Source organism: Drosophila takahashii, chromosome 3L (genome assembly GCF_030179915.1).
Source record: "Drosophila takahashii strain IR98-3 E-12201 chromosome 3L, DtakHiC1v2, whole genome shotgun sequence".
Lineage (NCBI taxonomy): Eukaryota > Metazoa > Arthropoda > Insecta > Diptera > Drosophilidae > Drosophila > Drosophila takahashii.
In genome coordinates, this window is record NC_091680.1 from 24,707,814 (window position 1) to 24,727,558 (window position 19,745).

Consider the following 19,745-nt stretch of genomic DNA (forward strand, 5'->3'; position numbering starts at 1 on the left):
CTGTGCACTTCAAAAACTTAAAAAAAAAAACTGGGGTGGCCGGGTTGTAGAAAAAGTCCCACAAAACTACTTGAAATCTAGTTTTTCCTTTTTTTGACACTGTTGCACCACCTATAAAATTATGATTTTTTTTTTATTAATTCAATGGTTAAAAGACACAGGAGCTGTAAAAAATTGGTGGTGTTGCCAAAACTTGAAAGTGGTCAAAAATTTTTTTGAAAATTTTAATCGCGGTTTTCTGCACTTTTAAAAAGTCTTAAAAATTCCAAGCTTCTTTAGCGAGGACCTATTTCTTATCCCTTTGATTTCTCATCACTAATTTTCAGTTAAGCGTTTCCGTTGGTCAGATATAAGCTTAAATACATTTTTGGATTGCAGACGATTTCTCCTCAGCCAAATGTCCAATAGCTTTGAAAATTGGTTTCCATATTCTCCTTCTAATTATCTACCATCGCTGATTCAAAATTTTTAAAAATCGCTGGGGGCCGTTTTCCCTAGGTAAGTCTGCTATGCCCTTTTAATTCTCTATTGATATTTAATCTTAAACTTAAACTATCATCAAATTAAGTTATATTTTCTACCGAAATTAAGCGCAATAAAATATTTAAAGTTTCGATTAGAAATATTTTTAAAGTTAAGATAAGTTACGTTTCAAAAATTTAATGGTTTATATTCAAACAAGCACTCATGATTTGGTCGAATTTTGAGTCCTGCACTCCGGAGAACATCCAACGTTGTTCCGCTATATCAGCGTCACAAGTACTTAACATCAAAACGACTTTCGTGACATCAATTTGAAGACATTTGTTTCCATTGCTAACGAATGACCTGTGCTGATAATTATATTGCCAGGGATTTTTCGGCACTTTTTTAGTGCACTTCGTAACCTTGACATTATTTTTGGAGTCCACATCCAGACACATTTGACCGTGTTTCAGTTGGCAGCGAGCCGTCAGTGTCCAGTCTTCGAAATTAGTAGAATTGCATTTTCTCATGATTGGAAATCCCCCCTTGATAGACAGGCAATAATTTGGCGCCACAAAGGACAATATTTTACCGACCGCAAAGTTGGAGAGTCCGGCATGAAGATAGTGGTTCCTGAGGAGCGGCGCCATTTGGCTTCTGTACCATCCGAAGGACTTGCAATTGAGGCGACGACGAAGTTCTCGCTGTTCATTCAGCGATTCCGCGGTAAGGTTTCGGAGCCTTGGATTGTATCGATAGAAGTGGAGCTTAAATTCGTCGAACCAGACATCCACAACACGCTTAAAATTCTAAAAAATCATAAAAAAAATTATTGTTAAGATCTTTAAACTTTTTGATTGTAAAATACTTTATCATATGCATTATGGTGCTTTAAAGTTTTAAAAATATTCAGTTACCTTTCGGACTTGTAAGTTTGGATTTCTATTTGGAGCCATCTGGGCCTCTACCTCTTCCCGTTTATAGATGATTCCGACTCGAGAACAGGGAACAGTGAGGATGCTACCACCACACTGCCACACTTTTAGGCTGAGTTCCAGGGCATCGCCCCCATTGTCCTGGAGGCCTTCATCCCATCCTCCAAGGTGCCAGAACCAGTTGCGATCTATTGCAAAAACACGTCCCTCCAGTTGGGCAGATGCGTATGGTTTGGGGAGGTTATTCCAGGCGATCTGATCCAAGGGGATCTCGATGTTCTCCAACTGCCAATTAAACGCCCGTTGATCAGGTTCAGTCAATTTCTGGTAGGCGAAAGATTCTCCAGAAATGGCATCTATAATAGGCTCCGTGATGGTGTGATTGTTCAAAAAGATGGGTTCCACTAAAGGAGGAAGCCAACCCTTTGTGACCTCCATGTGGGCATTTAGAAATACGAGGACATCTCCAGTTGCTATCCTAGCTCCAGTTAAACGAGCATGGATAAGCCCCCTTAAAGTTTCAACTTCCACCTGTATAACTATGGGAAGTTTGTGTGATATATACTCGAACACATCTGGATCAGCAAGTCCATCGTGAACCAATATTATCTCAATATCTAGGTAAGGTAATGTTTGCGATATAACACTGTAAATGGTCCTCAGCAGAGTGTGAGGATGCTCCAGTTGATTGGCTATAATAATGCTAGCAGTTAGCTTTTTCACCGAAGTATAGCTGATATTGTGACATCTGTTAAATGGGATGCCTTACATTGCGATTATATCTTATACATTTTAGCCTACTTACTCCTGGTCCCTATAATCTTCCAGAGTTCGATTCAGCGGAATTCTCTCAGAGAGCCAAGCATTGTAATGATATCTTGCATACTGTTCCTCAGCACTCACAAAATCTTTTTTCGTCATTTGCAAATGGGCTTCTTTTCCCAGCTCGCCAAGATTTTCAATTGAAAAGTACTCAAAGTCTACTATTGCGTTGGATAAGTTATCCGTATACATGAGCCAAATAAAAAGGGAAATTATACAATAAACTAAAATGAAAATAGCACAGCTGCACGGTGTACCAAATGGTAATGGCTTCATTCTAAAGTAAAGTAAAAGACTGAAAATAAAGGTGCTACAATTTGTTAAAGTTGTATGTGAATGCGGTTAGGTGAAACAAATTAATTTGATATAGTGTTAAAGCTATAAGGAAGTTGTAAAATTACTTGGGGGATTCATACAACTTTATATTTATGTCTATTCTTTCATAATTGTTTTTTTGAAGTTTTCCTGAGTTTACATTATAAATTGTATGGTATTGCTGAGAAGAATTTGTATAGGCCAAATTGTGAATTGAAAATATATAAGCTCATTATTTAAAATCGATTTCAGAGTTTTTTGCGTTAGTTTATTAATGGGTTCATCTTTGGATTTAATATTTAACTTAATACCTATTATATTAAAATTGAAAATATCGTTTCGCTTGCATTATTGACTTCCTCTTGAGGCAATCTTCGACCATTCCACTCGAAATTAAAATAAGCCCGCCCCTGATCGGTTTATTGAGCCACCGAATCGAAAACTTTCTCAGCGTATAAGATGGGATTACTGGCGTAGAAGACCGCTCTCGTCACGCTCTCAGCTGGCCAGCTTCAGTCTTGGCCAAAGCGCTGCGCGGTTTAAGCCGAAAGTTTATTTTCCGGTAAGGAGGGCTGTGTTTTTTTTCTGTGATACAATGTGCCTAGATATGTTGAGGCACAAAAAGAAGGTGCTGCTGCTGCTACTGATGATGGCCACTGGCAGCATAGTTTACTACCTATATACGCTGAAATTGGAGCGGGAGCGTGATGCAAACATATCTTCGACGACTTCGCGTCTGGAGCGTGAAATAAGCGAGCTACAGGCGGTTTTTGAGTCGGAGGTTATTCCGGATCTGGGCGCCTTGGGCCGTCCGGCGAGGGGCAATTGGAGCGATGCGGAACTGGAGGCCATCGGAAGAAGTCAGCGGGAAACAGGTTACAACGCTTGGCTCTCGAAGCGCATCTCAGCAGAGCGAACGCTCTACGACATGCGACATCGCAGGTAAGTTCCAAGAGAACGAGCTTCGTGAGCTTGCAGAGCGGAGATCGGTAGCAGTATAAGAGCGGGGTCCAGTGTTGCCGGTGCTTGAGAGGCCATAAATAATTTAAAACACAATACTCTAATTTACGAACAAAAACCAGAAATCATTTCTTATTTATTTAATAAAATTTTTAATCACTTCACTTAATATTAGATTATTTGTATTCCAAAAAAATAGACCTTTTTCCCATAGTGCATTGTTAAGAGCTTATATTCCAATATTTATTCTTTGTTATATTAAGGATCAATGCTGTTAGTGACTTGAAATGACTATACATTTTTAAAACGTTCATTATATTCAGAATGAAAATTAAATTCCAAAATTAGTATCTTAAATTTTGCAAAACAATTTTTATAAAAAGATATTATCTGTATTAAAATCCATAAATCTAAACTGGCATCACTGGTGCGATTATAAGACTCTCTGACTTGTGCGATCTTTCGACAGCTGCAAAAAGCTCGAGTACTCGCTGGAAAAGCTTCCCTCGGTCAGTGTGGTGATAACGTATCACAATGAGGACGCCAGCGTGCTGCTGCGAACGCTGAGCAGCCTAAGAAACCGGACTCCGGTCCTGCTGCTCCGGGAGATAATCCTGGTGGACGATGGCAGCAGTTCGGTGGACCAGAAGCTCAACGACTTCCTTCAGATCAAGTTCCTCAATATGGTGAGGCAACACAGAATTGCCACCCAGGTGGGTCTGATGCAGGCGCGAGTCGTGGGCGCTGAACTTGCCCTGGCCGACGTCCTGGTCTTCCTGGACTCCCACGTAGAGGTCACCAAGGGCTGGCTGGAGCCACTCCTTGAGCCCATTTTGAAGAACAACAGAACCTGCACCACTCCCATTATTGACACCATTGATTACGAGAACTTCGGCTACCGAAGGGGCAAGCCATCCAGGGGCTTCTTCAATTGGCAATTTAACTACATACAGCTGCCACTCCTCAAGGAGGAGGCGGTGGCCATGCCGGCTCCCCATAAGAATCCCATTATGAATGGCGGCCTCTTTGCCATCGGACGTCAGTGGTTCTCCGAACTGGGTGGCTATGACAAGGGCCTAAAGATCTGGGGCGGCGAACAGTTCGAGCTGAGCCTTAAGCTGTGGTTGTGCGGAGGACAGATACTGGAAGTCCCCTGCTCCAGGGTAGGTCACCTGTACAGAGATGGCAAGTTCCAGGTTCGCTATACCGATAAGGAAAAAACTAAAGAGAGTAGAATGATTTCAAGGGTAAGGGTTTTTTCTAAATATTATAATTTTATTAATTCAATAGCGGAGAACATTGTTTCAGAACTACCGTCGAGTGGCCGAAGTGTGGTTGGATGAATTCAAGGACAAGGTGTTTGCCAACATGCCACATTTAACGGTGATTCCAGTTGGGAATCTCGCCGAACAGCGAGAGCTTAAGAAGCGTCTTCACTGCAAGCCCTTCAGCTGGTTTTTACAGAATCTGGCGTCGGATTTCCTCAATTTATATCCCATATTGGACCCCGCAGAGTACGCATCTGGAGTCTTACAGAGCTTGTCATCGCCGAAACTCTGTTTGGATCTCAACGAAAGTCGAAATGACCGTCCCAAGTTAAGTCCTTGTAGTTCGGATCACATATTCCCGAAACCAGAGCAGCACTGGACCCTGTCCAACCATCGGGAGTTGCGTTCCGGAACCTATTGTTTGGAAGTCCGGAACCAAGGAAAGGATGTTTATAAATTTCACTGCCATGGTCAGAGTGGGAACCAGTTTTGGTCCTTCGACTCCAAGACCCGCCAGGTGATCTCTGGCCAGATGTTGGACTTCAGGCATTGTCTGGAGGCTCAGCCGAAAAAGAACTTGGTTACCTCGAGTGTTTGCGACCCGAAGAACAACAATCAGCAATGGAAATTTGGATATCAAAATAGCCAAAGATTGCGGCACTTTTGGGACAATATCAAAACGCAATAAAAGTTACTAGGCGAAAGAAAAATGTGCTTCAAATCAATCTTGCCATCTTCTCTTTAGTTTATGTTTAACAAAAAAAATATTATATCTTTAAGTATACGTTTTGTTCTATAGGAAAGTGCAGATAGCTTTTATTTAAATAATTTATGTTTATGATAAATTGAGAAATAAACTAAGGCTTATGACAGTTGTTTATTTCGTACATTTCTGAGATTCATATTTTGTACAATTTTCACATTTTCAGAGACTGAATTAGGTTTCACACCGAAAATTCGAGTTTTATAAGTAAAGTAGTACAGGTCATAAATGTTCATCATGGCATTAACGTGATAGCAGATCGATCGCAAGGAAACTGGCACGTTCATCTGAAAAATGATCGAATAATGATAGAACAAAATCAAAAATGCGTATTTAAAAACAACTCACATCAATCACCGGGTAGTATGAATGATCCAGAAAATACTTGTGCTGATCTATGGATTCATTTAATTGACCTGCCAAGTGCAGATCCTCCTCGAAGGGCAGAAATCGATGTCCCTGTAACTCATCTCGACTATTGCCAGCTATCACATTGACATTGGTGAGACATCGCCCCAGTTCCTCGGTCAAATCATTTCCTTTTGCCTCCGAGCTGCAGATGCTTTCGTTGGTCAGGGCAGCGAGAGCAAATCTTTTGAGAGCAGCTCCACTAAAGACAATCCCAGAACCCTCGTACATGAAGACCTAAATATTTAAAAATAAGTCAAATATATTCTTATATGACGACGAAAACTCACCAACCCATTGGGTGTGCGCAGCTTGCAGCCGAAGTAGATCAGCTCATTGGAAGAATAGGACTGTAACATATTCCTAAGGTTCTCTACAATTACAAAACTGAAATGGGTTTATAATGGGGATTATTTGGTAGTAGTAAATTTCTCTTCATTACTTATCATCATTGGCGTAGAGAAACCAGTCCCCCTGATGGAAGTGATACTTGTAGACGTATTCCAGATAGGCCCTCATGCGGTGCCACTTGTCATGAAGATTCGTAAATACCGTCGGTTCCAAGTAGTGATGGATATTATCGCTGAGGAAGACATAGTGGTCGCAGTGCCTGACCCAAGTCCGATGTATGTGAATGGCGGCGTGTTCATGACGATATTCGTAAGTGGAAACTATGCAAAATATCCGCGGTGCTGGAGGATCAGGCGCCTCGACCTCTTCAGGTTCTAAGTGCCTGTGAAGCTGCAGCACTAACACAACAGATATAGTGACCAGAAGTAGCAGATAAATTGCATTGCAAGGGGTAAACCTATTCTTTCCGACCGGAAAGAGGCGCCGTGTACTGAACAGTCGTGGCATTTTGAAACTATTACTCGAATCGGTGGTTCAGGTGGTGGAATTATTGGCGCTGGGTGGTCCGTCGACAATTTAATTATATTGAGTGCTTTTGTCTGTCTGCGTTGCCTTTGGTTTCCCTTTGCTCGCCGCATACAAATTGCCTTTTTCAATTAGAATTATTAACCCACCTGACGACTCGGGCACCGAAGACGTTGCGCCATCGTCTTTCATTGATGATAATGGCTTTCAAGTTGATGCAAAACTTTGCAGTGGAAAGTGAAGGAGCGACTGGAGTGGTTCGGAAATTCCGGAAAGGGTTTGGTTTGGTCAGTTTACAAAATGTTGAGAAAACTACACAAATTCAAAGTGGAGTATCGATTACTTGTCCACCTCATCTGGCACAACAGGGCCAGTCCCCCTCCTTCGGGCCATGTTATGACACTTTTCATGGAATCCGAACCCACAACTTTGGATTCGGATCAAACACGTTCCCAGATTTGCATAGATACTCGTATCTATTTTTGGGCTGCACAAAATAACAAATAACTGTCACATATATAAAAAAAGATTATTCAATCGCCTGCCTTCATTGTTGCAAAAACAAAAGACCAACAAATGTTTGTATAGATTTCAATAATCACATGTGAGCAGCCTTGTGTGGATTTCATGTGAAACTGTCAAACAAAAAATAAGGAACCTGTGAGAGGTAAGCGATATTCTGCCTATGTGGGATGGTAATGTCTCAGTTTACGTGCTCAAGTTACCAGATGAGTTATGGCATCTCTAACAGGTAACCGAAGGCCTTCACATGATTAAGGTTACAGGAAGCAGGGAAAAGTGCAATATTGCATTCATACGGATATTTCCTTTCCCTCAGACATGATGTAACAATGACACTTTGCTGTTGGGCAACAAAAAAAACAAGCAAAAATCGAAGAAAGCGGAAGTATTTTTGCACAGACAAAGGGCAATGGGAAAATGAGACTCCAGGCCAGACGACAGATTCATTGATGAACACGTTTATCCTCCCCCTTTTCCCGTATGTGAAATGAATTATGTGATGGAGTACATGATATGTAGGTTATTCTGCGTATCTTGGTTTTACTAGGAAGTAAGCAAGACCCTCTGTCTTGTTGTAATTGAAACATCAGGAAGGAATATCCACGCCAGCTGCCAGAGGTGAGCCCTTTATTATGGTCTAAATTCTATAGAGTTTTGCACGGGGGTGCCAAAGATTTTCATTCGATATACAAAGTAATAGTAATCGTACATTTCAGTCGGATATTCCACCCGAAAACTTATTGCGCGTTTGGATATGGGAACTGTGTGCTGTGAAGATATTGAAAATAAATATTAAGGAAAATTACTTCGAATTTAAAACAATATATTACCCCGGGCACTTTATGATAGGTTAAGTTACGAAGCCACTTTATGTGATCGTAGCCAACCAAGAAATGAAAGTCCATCGTGATGGGCAGAAATGTCTCGTGCTCGAATTCGTCCCGACTTTCGACTATTTGTACACCGACATGACTCAGGCAGCGAAATAGATCCAGTCCTTCGACATATCCCTCCCAGTGGAGGCATTCCTTATTCCCGGGATCCTTCGAGGCGTTCGTATATCGTCTCAAGGCCTCTCGACTGATCACATAGCCACTCAGGTCGGTGATAAAGGGCTAAAAGTGAGATAGAACGATAGTTTTATACACTAAATTTCTTCCAAATTTCAATCCAACCTCATGTGTGATGATATTCTCGAGCTCGTAGCCGAAGTAGATCGGTTGGGTGGGCTGATATTTCCTTCTGTCTATCAAAAACCGAAGATTCTCCACAACTGCAAAGCTGAAAATAGGAAGACACTTGAACGTCAGTCGAAAACCTCCTTTGTGCCAACTAATATTTCTCATTCTTCATTCATGTCGCAAAATCGTGCATATCAATAAAAGCCATCACTGATCTGCTGTGCATACAAAGGCCCAGTGCAAATATGTACGACGATGTTATATGGCCAAATTGGTCGGTGTGAGTATATGGATATTCGAAAAAAATTTGAATAAGCGTAGAGCGAAAGGCAAACAATTGCCATTTAGAAAAACCGTGTCAACAACATGGCAAGATCCGTTTTTGAATGAATCGTGGACACGCAAAGCAAACAAAGTCCAAGTTCAAGCCGCAAATGTGCGATGCAAACAGCGTTGGCTAAAATCGAAAAAAAAAACCAAACAAAACAAAACAAAAAACCAAAATATGGAAGAACATAAACATTGTGTTGATTATTTGCCAAACAACCGGACTAAGATACCAGTAATTGAAGATAATGTCGATGAGGTAAGGTGCTATATACTTAGATATACGGGGTATGAATGTCAAGAGCCCGGCTCACAATGTATCAATTTCGCATTGTTTTCTCATCAGATGAAGGCTTGTAATTAAATTTGTTAATAAAAACAGAGAAACAGAAGTTCAGCTGTCGTTGGGCTGTGCGAAAGATATTCTGTGTCCAAGCCGGTGCCGGCCAATAAAACTACCAACTTTAATGACTGTTTCCATAGACATCAACTTTTAATTGCCAGTCATCGACCACACGGAGTATCCGCCAAGTCAAGCTATCAAGTCATTTCAACGGCGATTAAGCAGCGTATAAATATTCCAGCTCTAATCCCAATTCAATTGATTTTGAAATATTCTACGGCTGGTGTTGACATCACATCCAATAAATTCCCAATTATGTATGACGGCATAAATTAGGAGAATACTATTTCCATCGACAGCACTCCGGCACACTTAATTGACCCCTTGGCTCGCACTTTTTTCAACACTAAAAACTCTTGATAATGCGCTCTAATCAATAACATTTACGACTGGAGCATATTGAAAATTCCGACATTTATATAGCCATTAACTGGGCATTTGAGTGTAAACAGAAGTACATGGATTAATTGAATTGCCGTTTGAAATGTGCGCAAAAAATCAAAACAAGTTGATAGCGCCAAGTGCAAATATATTTAAACTAATTAATGCCAATGAAATAGAATGACACATCGATACTCGTCTATAGAGGACTGAATTATAGTTTGTTTTTCAGAAATTCGAAATGAACGGGAAATGCATTGGGATAGGGTTGCGATCGCCCGCTCTGAATAGAAATTCATTTGTCAAGTTATCAGCATAATCTGAGGCGAACTATGCTAATGGCATTCCGCACCGTGAATGGAAATCCATGGGAAAATTTTCTTTTTCGACTTCGAGCTGAAAATTTGTACCAATTATGAAGGCAAACCTCCCTGGAGAGCAATCAAGCGACATATACATAAACACAGAGGAAAATGGGGAACCGGGGCTGGGGAACTGCATTGTGTGCCCCTACAAAAGACAGATAAACTACCGCCTATAGATACTCGCACTTCCTTGGCACATTTTCCCCCATCCCCTCGATAAAGGAAACTCTCTGTGGGCCAAACCACAAAAGGAAGCCGAAGAAAAATCGATCTACAATGGAGTGAATAGAACGGAACCAACTGAAAACGGGACGTAGACCTTAACGTAAACGGGAACATCCAACAAAACGCAACTGAGACCCAAACTCAATCTCGAGCACAAACAAATACTGCCGAAGGCTGACTGATAACTTTATCAATGAAAGAAGTCAAAATATGTTGAGTGAGCCGGCCACCGAACTCAACGCTCATAAAAATAAACAACGAGAATGAATAATAAGGCACGGAAAGAAATAACTAAAACGTTCCGATTATCTACAATTTTTAAATAATTTTTTATCGGTCAGTAATGAAATCAAACATTTTAATCGCAATAAATAATCCGTATATACTGTTAATATAAAATTTTTATATTTCTCACATTTTTAAAAAACAGTTTTTTCAGTGCAATAAAAAGTGGCAGTTGAATGTTTAGAATATCATAATAATATTCTGGCGTTAAAACCCAATAACAAAGAGCGCGTCGGCAATTTATGACTGCGTCGAACAATTCAAATTAAGTTACTATCTGTTGAATAATACGGGGGCCTTACCTCGAAGGCTCGACTCTGAGGAACCAGTCAACTTGGTCGGCGTAAAAACGGTATGCGTGCATCAGGCCTTGTTGCACCAAAGTCCACCTATCCGTTGAATTGATCACGGGCACATAGGGTTCCAATTCACCATCGATATCGCCACCCACGAAAAGCAATACATTGCAGTGTTTTCCCCAAGTGCGTTTCACATATTTGGCTGCATCGGGATTTTTATAATCATAGGGTATCATGCACAGAACTCTGATCTTTTCGTAAAGAGGATCCAAAGTATGTTTGAGATCACTTTTAACCGCCGTTTCAATGGTGTTGGTATTAAAATAGAGGGTAACAAGCGAAAATACAATTAAAACCATAAACAGGAAAAAGCAGACACGTCTAGGCGAAGTCATGACTTCAAACTGAACTATTTTTTTAATTTTAGCTCACATGAACGGGAATATTCCATTTTAGATAAGACATTTATCAACCTGCAGATAGAACCTAACCCTCTCCATTTATTTGGGGTTCGATGTGCACCCAGGCCTGGTATTTTAAAAACGCACGGAAGCTATCGTTTTAACCGGCTTTTGTTTATGGTTAAGTGATTTTAAGTTGGAGTAGGAAGCTAAATTCTATCGCTAGACAGTTCCTATAATTAAACATTGATTAGTTTTTTTTGTAGCGCAAAAAAATAATCTTGATTTTGTGGTCGTTTTATTTTCATTAAATAAAGGTAAATTGGTGAATGGGTTGACGTTTGCATGTACAATTTGAATGGTTAATTAAAATATTTATTTAGCCTGCAAAGTGTTAACTCGATTCGTTGGGCCAATTAAACATAATTACACGATTCGTTGGCCGCTGGGAGCAGCATTTTTGATAAGATTAGCAAGCATTGATTGCATTTTGGTAATCCAATCAGGGAGACGCCCAATTGTGTGGTTAGCGGTGGAGATAACGAAGTAACTATAATATGATAACCAAAATGTACGCTACAATCAAATAATCGGATATTTGGCAAGTGATTCGTTGACTGGTTAACCAATGCCATTTAAATAAGCTCTGCAAATGGGCACAATTAACGTGTAATCCGAAAAAGGGTTATAAAACGTAAGTGGCTGTCCCTTCGTCATCTTAGAATTTTAGTGCATTTCTGTTGAAAGCAGATGAGTACCAAAATAAAAGAAGACCCAACAACCTGCTGCTTTGAGTCCCCAACAAGCCAAGCAAACATTAAGTTACAAAATAAAATCTTTGACCCATAAAATTAAGCCGCAGCCAAATACGCAGAACAGACAAAGACGGCAGAAGGAAAACAAATTGTTGGGAGATGGAGGGAAAACAGGCTAATCTCATGGCGCGAGCTTATCAGGAAAACAAACCTGCAGCAACCTACTTTATATGTATCTGTATCTTTGTCTGCATCTCCATCTGCATCTGTAACCGCTGTGGCTGGCTGCTGCGAGCTCCCAATCCGTGTCCCAATCCCATTTTCACACAGAGAAAAACGCGAAGAATCAATTAATTATGATTTCCAATAAAAATAAGATTTAGACATTCAAAAATTTTAAATTTAAACCATTTTCAAGTTTCTACGCTTTTTACTGTCTATTAAAACTAGATTACACATTATGTTTTATTAATTTTAATTGTATAATGTAATACATTTTTCCATGGGTCTAAGAATTACTGAATTACATCCTAAATCATTAATAAAAAAACCCAGATTTTTAAAAAAATAAAGGTAATAAATAAAGGCTTCTGTTAATTTAAAATGTATTTGTCCATTTGATTCTGTTTTTTGCTTAAAATAAAATGAAATTGTTTAATTTGAGCCCGTTTGCAACGGTTAAGCGATATTTGCCTCAGTGCGTTTTCAATCCCATTCCGAATCCCAAATCCAATCCGATCCCCCCCACCGCTGCACTTTGATGTTCCTCTGATGGCAGTGCCCAAGATAGGAACAGTTAGCGCATCGCAGTTAACTCGTTCGGCCGGAGTTTTCCTGTTGGGTTTTTATGAGTTGGGTTCACGTCTCCAGTATCTTGCAGCGCGCCCATAACTTTGAATCGTACAACTTTTATTTGCATTTTTATTTGTTTTTCTTTTAGTCGGGCTTCTCGAAACTCACCAACTTTTTATACATTTTTATGAAGATAGAATTTAATTTTGCTTTTGTTTGGCAACGCAATTGCGGTAAATATTTTACTTGAATTAAGCATAAAAGTTGGAACGACACCGACTGCACTTTTGAGCTCTGGCAATATAACAAACTTAAGTGCACAGATTGTTATATTTATATTGCAGAGTTTGTAGAGCGTAGAACGTTTGTCAGTTACTAATTCGCATTCCATGCTTGACCCAATCCTAAATTGCCTTTTCATGCAGCTCTAGAAGCCAAGCCCAAAATCAATTTATTTGTATTTTTTATGGAATTTCAATCAGAAAATTCTTTAATTTTCTTGAATGTAAAATCGTTGTTTGTTAGGTAAATGGCAGCAATTGTTGTTGGTTGTCAGCACATGTGTTCGAAGATAGAGCCTCCGAATTTATATCTTTCTGTGGTCTGCCGCACACCAGGCACGCAGAACTCTAATACAGATTATTTATCTAAAAAAAGCTCTTAATTTTTCGCTATCTAACCCCGGGGGCAAAGCTTTTACTACACTTTACCATATCTACATATATGGAAAACATTTTGAGCAAATATTTTCACAAGCGCCGCATTCTCGCTTGCCATTTACAAAGGCAAACACATCAAATTGCAAAATCTTTGCCTTGGCAGAGTCTGTTGCTTTTTATATTTATTGCTTTTGTTTGCATGCATTTTCTATTTATTTTTTTTTTGTTTTATTCTCAAACCTTTCATTCACCTTTGAGTTAAGGTAAAATCCAAGTAAATAACGCAGCGTCAGTTCAAAATGTTTGCTCAAAGTCTAAAGGAAAAGATAAATACATCGCGGTTGAATTTAACGCATGGCCTTATAAAAAAGCTCCACATCTGACACGGGTGATAAACAAATTTGAGGCACTGTGTGGCTCTTAATAAGAATCTCGGTAAAGCATATATAAACATTTTACGGAGATTCGAAAAAAAAACTGGATGGCTATAATCGCCGGTAATCACCCTTGAAATGCTAAATACTTTTAAATAAATTTAAGGTTTTAGGTCAATGGGCTTAAATTAATATATAAATATTGGCCCTATACAATTTACACAGCCATTGTAGTTTTTTAATATTTATTCTTCTCGAGGCTAAAATCGATATAAATGCTTTGGCATGATTGTGTAATTTATGTTTTATTTGTAGGGGAGAGTGGGGGAATTTCGTCAGCATTTTTTCAAAGCTATTTTTTGTCCATCTTGAGACACGTTATCATATTTCTATTTTTATTGTTGAATGCGGTTAGCACCAAGCTTTAAAATGTGACATTCCCCTATTTTTTTAATTAGCTTGGTGATTTATAAAAAAATAAAATGTAAAACCAATATACTGGGGCAATGTCACCACACAGGGGGGTAAAATCACCACACAACTGGGGAAATTTCGTCACCTGAAAAATGTAGGGAGTTTAAAGCCTGAAAATATGCTACACTGATCAAGCGTACCATTTTTGTTGACGTCCTGTATTTGTTGCTGCTGCTGGTAGTCTGTTGGTTAGCCAGCTCGTCAAATATAAAAATATGTATTTAAAATAGGTGCGACTTTACCCTTAGCGTAGGGTGGCGAAATTTCCCCAGACCGTACTTTTTTAGAAATAATTATTTTTCTTGCGAAATTAGGCGCGAAGTTAAAAATCACTGACGCAGAAATGCACATTATGGCACTGTGTATTATATAAAAAATCGTGTATCTTATTCCTTTTGAATTGTGGCATACAGAAAAAATTTCGTCGAGAACTAAATGTAGCTTTTGAACTGTTAAAACACATTTAATATTATAGCTTAATTATCTTGGCCTTCTGTGCAAAACAAATGCATTGGTTGTGTCTGGCCGTCTTGAAGGACTAAAACAAAAAAATTATATATTTTTACGACTTATGGATTCCGAGATATTGCAGGTGACGAAATTGCCCCTGTGACGAAATTCCCCCACTCTCCCCTACAAGCTACGCTGACCCCATAAAAATATTTATAGAAATGTGTAGATGTTCAAATTTGGTGACTGTTTTCGAGAAACAGCGGGCTTGCCAATTTTAATTTTGGCTTTTGTTTTGTTTTGGTTTCGGTTTTATCCGCCTGCACAAAAAGTGGGTCAAATGTTGCGTATGACGTTGCTTTTCAGCCAGCGGCTGTTGGCCAACCGGTTTCGCTTTCAAACATCGGCGGCGATTCGTCTGAGTTGGGAGTTAGTCGTTTGGATACCATGGCTTTAGTTTTGGTTACGGGTATCTTCCAGCTTCCACTTCCAGCTCAGGCCTAACTTCAGCTTGGGCCACGATTTTGGCGCTTAATTGAAAATTCATTCGGCCAAGTCAGCGTGTTGTGAGGGGGCCATAAACGTGGGCTAATGTGCATTTTATTAATAAATTGTCCGCTTCATTAGCTTGGGGTTGGGCCCTCTGTCCTCTGCCCCAGCAACCTGTAACTTTCACCGATCGGAGATGCATCCGACGGATGGGCTTTTAATAAATTGCCCTTTGGTTGCGCTTTCTCGCTGCCTGGGACTCCGAATCCGCGATTTGCATTTCGAGCTAATTATGTTGTTTATGTTGTATAATATTTTGATGTGCCGTGTGCGATCTACACATGTTTTCGAGGCAGCCGCCGTTAAAACCGGCAATGCAAATGCTAATCAAAAATAAAACTGAAAATAAAAATAAAAATGGACTGGCTGTCTGGAGGAGCCAGAGCCAAGGTGAAAGCATAGACAAATCGCCACATTTGCAGGCATTTATTCGCCTGCAACTGGCAATTTCGCCTCATAACCGATTGGGCTTTGGCCCATTAGCCAGGCAATTAGCATGCCTAACATAAAAACCGATACTAAAACTCATTAGCAACAATTTCAAGTATGCACTGGAACTGTTTGTTTTATGCCCGGTAATGGCAGTGATGAAATTATATGGCCTGCTGTAACAAGTAGCCACCGCGTTGAATAATCCAGAATTGTTCTGCTAACCAGAAAAGCCAATACCTTTTGTCTTTCTTTGTAGCTTTTTGGCCAGAAGCTTTCGATATGGACCCAGAACGTGCGGGGATTACCTGAGCGACTGACCACGCGCTCGCTGGAATTTTTTGGCATTGTTTTTACCGCCGCCCAAAGTCGCCTAATGAAACAATTTGCACACATTGTGGCGAACTGACAAATCGGTGGGCGTGTTTGGGTCGAGCTTCGGCCGAGCTATTTTTACAGTCCGGTCGACAATAAAATCCATAGATCACTCGAGTCTCGAGCCCTTGTGAAAGCGGTATCTGGCTAAATATTCATAGGTTCTAGACGTGAGGCTAAGTTAGTTAGGCGTCTCACAGGGGAATATGTCATAAAGTGTCAAATAAACTAAGAGCGATCGTAAATCACAACTGCATTTGCAATTAATAATTATTGCTTTGCATAAGCGCCTAGTGTTCCCACCGATATGCAAATGCCACCGCAAGAGGTTCTTCCCCAGAACTTGGACCATTTCGTACCACTCCGATCATCGATCGCCGATCACAATCACGGACTGCGAATCACGGATCGTGAGATAAATTACTTTTATTGCGCTCGCATAAATGCAATTTATTCGCACCCTCACATGTGGATTTCTAGTTAGTTGTCGGTGATTTGTTTACCCATTCAAATGGGTATAATAATAATGAAGCACGGAAACGGCAGCGGCAATGGAAACGGCAAGTGCAACCGGCAATCTATAAATACAACAATAACGATAATAATAATAATAATGATAAATAAAAATCACATGGCGGTAAAGAGCGACAAATCCATTGCACTGTGAGATAAATTTCCATAGAATTCATTCCATTTGTTAATGTCGATTGCTGGTTTGTTCAGATTGCAGATAGCGCAATGATAGTAACTTAGTTGCAGTCGCTTGTACACGTTAATCAGACCCTATCTCAGCTCAGCTGGAATGCGGGACTGTAGAAACAGTAGAAACAAAAAACAACGAGAAACTGAGAGGCATTGGGAAAGCACTTCCTCTGGAAGATAGAGCGAGTACCAAGACCTACCACAATCCGTACTGCCTTCGGACCTGGCCACGTTTTCCGGCACGGGGTTAACTGGGAGTCACGTCCACAGACTTAGCATCGATGCTAGGAAAACACAGTTCGAGATCATTTATTATGTCTATGTCTATTGTCTCCGTCAGCGATTTGCATACCTATACATGGATTTACTAGCTTATCAATGCGAAATTACAATTGCACAAATGCATTGTGCACAGCGGTGGCAGCTACAGTCGAATAAGCTATCACGTCCTTAGCTCAATGTCAAATCGAACTGTCTCTATCTGTCTATCTATCTATCTACGGCAACTATCTCAATCTGCCGGGCTGGCTTGTTGTGCTCCGGCATTCGCTTCAGCTTCCCGAAGCTGGGGGCTATTTATAAAGCTCAGCGGAGCGGGGCATCCCCTCCTGGCAAAGGATTTGTTCGCCATCTGTTCCTGGCGTCAATCAAATCAGTTGCTGCAGCATCAATGAATCAATTTGAATGTCAACTGATTGATGGGAAAATAATAATCAAAGGAGCTGACAGACGAAGAGCTGCCATACTGCCATACGGTGCTCCTTACCATGAAGATAATTAAGCCATTGAATGTGTAAATTGTTAGGTATTTTTGTGTATAATTTATTAAAAATTAGTTGGTGGCCTACTTAGGTCTAGTAACAATATGCTTCTTCGCGTCTCCATAAGTACTGGATGCAAAATCATTAAGTACAATCTGGTGAAACTATCTAGCTAACACATTTAGTAGCGAGTAGTATGTTTAGTAACGTCTTTTTGATAATCACAGCGCTTAGTTTAATTACATAAAGTATGTCTTTCCAGCATGAATATGAAAATATCACAGAGCTCGGCTGCTCGAATTGGAATCCGCATCCGCATCGGCAACCGCATCAGCATCCACTTGAGATGGCACTACCGCTTGACATCGTCTTTCACCTGGCTGTCTTTCGACTTCGATTTCTTTTTCTCGTCGACGGTTTTGTAGGAGCTGCCGAATACCTCCGCATAACTGGGCACAATTGGCATCATCACAAAGTTTGGCTTAATCGCCTCGCACGTGGGCGATGTTGCTGGTGCTGCCGATGTTGCTTGTGTTGCTGGTGTTGCCGCTGTTGTTGCTGGGAGCAGCGGCATTGTGGCCTCACAATACGATGGGGCTTGCGGTGCTACCGAGCTCTCAACTGCTGCTGGAGGTGCTGATGCTGCAATGGCTGGATGTTGCAACTCCTGGCTGCTCCTCTCCTGCTTATTGAACACATTAAACACACTCGGGTAGACAATCAGGCAGGATGACTGGGGGGATTTCTGCAGCAGCTCCAGAGCCGCCTCGTAGCTGGGCAGTCCTGAGACTAGGGTGTATTCCGGGACCGGATCCTCGGCTTCCGGATGCAGTTTCAACGCCTCTATATCCACAATGGTGCACTGCGTCGAGCCGTTGGCATTGTTGCGATCTGCAAAACAAAGAACAATAATTGTTTATTAGTATTTACATTCGTTGGAGTGGAAGTGGCTGGCTGAGATTAATAAAGACCTCGACCTAGTTGCAATATTACAATATTTTCTGCTCGCATTTGTTTTCCCTTATTTGCTGGCTTTCATTGCCATTAATTTTTTTTTTTAAATATTTTCTCTTCACTGCATTCTTTTTCATAATTGCCTTGGCACCGCTTTCGAATTAAACATGAGGTAAACGAATTTCTCTGAAATATTCGCAGCACTTTCTGACAATGTGCTAATTTTTTTCAAGGCTTTGTGACTTTTTTAGCGGCATCACGAATTACAGAAATTTGGAGTTTGTTCTCAAACCTTGCGACAGTGAACGAAATACTTTAGCTTTACGACCCGAAAATGCCTAGACATAATAAAGTGAATCATTAGAGATGTGGAAGAAGCACTTTAGACGGAATAAAACACGAAAAGATTTCCACTGCTAATGGAGTATTTCCCTGATGACGGTTGAAGTCAGGTCACCTAATTTCAACTATAAAAAATATTTTATAATGGCCGAATTGTGAGTGGTTTTTTTTTTGGCAGTACTCACTGGCTAATCAAAACAAGCACTCGATAAGATTTTAATCTACGGTGAGTTCTATATTTTCCCATTTCTAATGCGGAATACTTACAATTGCGTTTCCAGGTTCGGAACTGGTGGTACAGGAAGCAGGAGCAGATGCAGAAGACCATCGAGATTAGGATCAGGGTGAAGACGATGCCGATCCAGACTTCGTTCATGAATTTGTCGTACTCCAACTGCTGCTGCAACTGGTCCACACTGCTGCTGTCCAGAACCACCCGATTGGCCAGATCGAAATCCATTATCTCCTCGCTGGTGGAGTTCCTCGGATGGCTAGCTTCGTTGAGCTGATGGTGATGCTTCAGTTGGATGGAGCTGAGGATCTGTTGGCCAATCTGTTTCAGGAAATCACTGCTGGCAATGGCATCAAAAGTGGTGATCGTAGGCGTGGAGGCTTCTGGAGAACTCCTCCCGCTGTTCAGAATCTTCTGGGCGGCGGCACCGGCGTAATGATCGAAATGCAAATCGTGCGAGAGCTCGTAGTTTAATGCGCGTGGCAGGCCCTCCATGGTTTACTTTTATATTGGTCGGCAGGCGGTTAATCTCTATCTCTAGGTGTCTTTTTTGTATCTGTGTCTCCGGTGCGGCACACTTTCACTGCTTCGATATCGGTATCTGTATCTCGTGGATCGTTCTTAATCTGCGGTTTCTTTTAACGAACGCACACGTCCGTCGACGTCTGGGCTCACAAACAAACTGATTTGAGCGGG

The 19,745-nt window shown here is 40.7% G+C and overlaps 5 protein-coding genes and 1 long non-coding RNA gene across 7 annotated transcripts; 2 read left to right on the plus strand and 4 right to left on the minus strand.

The window, feature by feature from the left end:
• Nucleotides 1–644: 644 nt before the first annotated feature.
• On the minus strand, nucleotides 645–2,498 carry LOC108057896 (putative inactive polypeptide N-acetylgalactosaminyltransferase 11). Its single transcript, XM_017142351.3, has 3 exons — nucleotides 2,206–2,498; nucleotides 1,383–2,148; nucleotides 645–1,274 (listed from the first exon to the last, which is right to left on the minus strand). Exons 1-3 carry the CDS (start codon nucleotides 2,496–2,498, stop codon nucleotides 660–662), a joined length of 1,674 nt encoding a protein of 557 aa, XP_016997840.2. The 3' UTR covers nucleotides 645–659.
• Nucleotides 2,499–3,044: 546 nt separating this feature from the next.
• Pgant8 (Polypeptide N-Acetylgalactosaminyltransferase 8) lies at nucleotides 3,045–5,652 on the plus strand. The gene is made up of 3 exons (XM_017142358.3): nucleotides 3,045–3,479; nucleotides 3,967–4,744; nucleotides 4,806–5,652. Exons 1-3 carry the CDS (start codon nucleotides 3,133–3,135, stop codon nucleotides 5,451–5,453), a joined length of 1,773 nt encoding a protein of 590 aa, XP_016997847.2. The 5' UTR covers nucleotides 3,045–3,132; the 3' UTR covers nucleotides 5,454–5,652.
• Nucleotides 5,574–6,796, minus strand: LOC108057903 (glycoprotein-N-acetylgalactosamine 3-beta-galactosyltransferase 1). Its single transcript, XM_017142359.3, has 4 exons — nucleotides 6,379–6,796; nucleotides 6,227–6,323; nucleotides 5,877–6,173; nucleotides 5,574–5,815 (listed from the first exon to the last, which is right to left on the minus strand). The coding sequence occupies exons 1-4, from the start codon at nucleotides 6,792–6,794 to the stop codon at nucleotides 5,630–5,632; spliced, it is 996 nt and encodes a 331-aa protein (XP_016997848.2). The 5' UTR covers nucleotides 6,795–6,796; the 3' UTR covers nucleotides 5,574–5,629.
• A 669-nt stretch (nucleotides 6,797–7,465) lies between these two features.
• On the plus strand, nucleotides 7,466–10,515 carry LOC138912987 (uncharacterized). 2 transcript variants are annotated; one of them, XR_011418545.1, is made up of 3 exons: nucleotides 7,466–7,563; nucleotides 7,651–7,952; nucleotides 8,051–8,171. It is a non-coding gene; the product is annotated as an uncharacterized lncRNA (long non-coding RNA). The 2 variants fall into 2 exon arrangements; XR_011418546.1 differs by lacking the exon at nucleotides 7,466–7,563 and adding an exon at nucleotides 9,326–10,515 and having other exon boundaries at nucleotides 7,670–7,952; nucleotides 8,051–9,101.
• On the minus strand, nucleotides 7,934–11,213 carry LOC108057904 (glycoprotein-N-acetylgalactosamine 3-beta-galactosyltransferase 1-A). The gene is made up of 4 exons (XM_017142362.2): nucleotides 10,804–11,213; nucleotides 8,510–8,615; nucleotides 8,165–8,449; nucleotides 7,934–8,102 (listed from the first exon to the last, which is right to left on the minus strand). Exons 1-4 carry the CDS (start codon nucleotides 11,193–11,195, stop codon nucleotides 7,965–7,967), a joined length of 921 nt encoding a protein of 306 aa, XP_016997851.2. The 5' UTR covers nucleotides 11,196–11,213; the 3' UTR covers nucleotides 7,934–7,964.
• A 6,341-nt stretch (nucleotides 11,214–17,554) lies between these two features.
• On the minus strand, nucleotides 17,555–19,544 carry comm2. Its single transcript, XM_017142364.3, has 2 exons — nucleotides 19,085–19,544; nucleotides 17,555–18,412 (listed from the first exon to the last, which is right to left on the minus strand). Exons 1-2 carry the CDS (start codon nucleotides 19,542–19,544, stop codon nucleotides 17,874–17,876), a joined length of 999 nt encoding a protein of 332 aa, XP_016997853.2. The 3' UTR covers nucleotides 17,555–17,873.
• Between the last annotated feature and the right edge of the window lie 201 nt (nucleotides 19,545–19,745).

Excerpts from the sequence above, each read along its gene's own strand:
- LOC108057896 (XM_017142351.3), bottom strand. The coding sequence starts at position 2,498 with ATGAAGCCATTACCATTTGGTACACCGTGCAGCTGTGCTATTTTCATT. Across the intron at positions 2,149-2,205 it reads GAAGATTATAGGGACCAGGA|ATGTCACAATATCAGCTATA; the intron begins GTAAGTAGGCTA and ends CCCATTTAACAG. Across the intron at positions 1,275-1,382 it reads CAAACTTACAAGTCCGAAAG|AATTTTAAGCGTGTTGTGGA; the intron begins GTAACTGAATAT and ends ATGATTTTTTAG.
- Pgant8 (XM_017142358.3), top strand. The coding sequence starts at position 3,133 with ATGTGCCTAGATATGTTGAGGCACAAAAAGAAGGTGCTGCTGCTGCTA. Across the intron at positions 3,480-3,966 it reads TACGACATGCGACATCGCAG|CTGCAAAAAGCTCGAGTACT; the intron begins GTAAGTTCCAAG and ends ATCTTTCGACAG. Across the intron at positions 4,745-4,805 it reads AGAGTAGAATGATTTCAAGG|AACTACCGTCGAGTGGCCGA; the intron begins GTAAGGGTTTTT and ends ACATTGTTTCAG.
- LOC108057903 (XM_017142359.3), bottom strand. The coding sequence starts at position 6,794 with ATGCCACGACTGTTCAGTACACGGCGCCTCTTTCCGGTCGGAAAGAAT. Across the intron at positions 6,324-6,378 it reads CTCTACGCCAATGATGATAA|TTTTGTAATTGTAGAGAACC; the intron begins GTAATGAAGAGA and ends AACCCATTTCAG. Across the intron at positions 6,174-6,226 it reads TGCGCACACCCAATGGGTTG|GTCTTCATGTACGAGGGTTC; the intron begins GTGAGTTTTCGT and ends TTAAATATTTAG.
- LOC108057904 (XM_017142362.2), bottom strand. The coding sequence starts at position 11,195 with ATGACTTCGCCTAGACGTGTCTGCTTTTTCCTGTTTATGGTTTTAATT. Across the intron at positions 8,616-10,803 it reads CTCAGAGTCGAGCCTTCGAG|CTTTGCAGTTGTGGAGAATC; the intron begins GTAAGGCCCCCG and ends TCCTATTTTCAG. Across the intron at positions 8,103-8,164 it reads CCTATCATAAAGTGCCCGGG|CACACAGTTCCCATATCCAA; the intron begins GTAATATATTGT and ends ATATCTTCACAG.
- comm2 (XM_017142364.3), bottom strand. The coding sequence starts at position 19,544 with ATGGAGGGCCTGCCACGCGCATTAAACTACGAGCTCTCGCACGATTTG. Across the intron at positions 18,413-19,084 it reads CCGAACCTGGAAACGCAATT|ATCGCAACAATGCCAACGGC; the intron begins GTAAGTATTCCG and ends TTTGTTTTGCAG.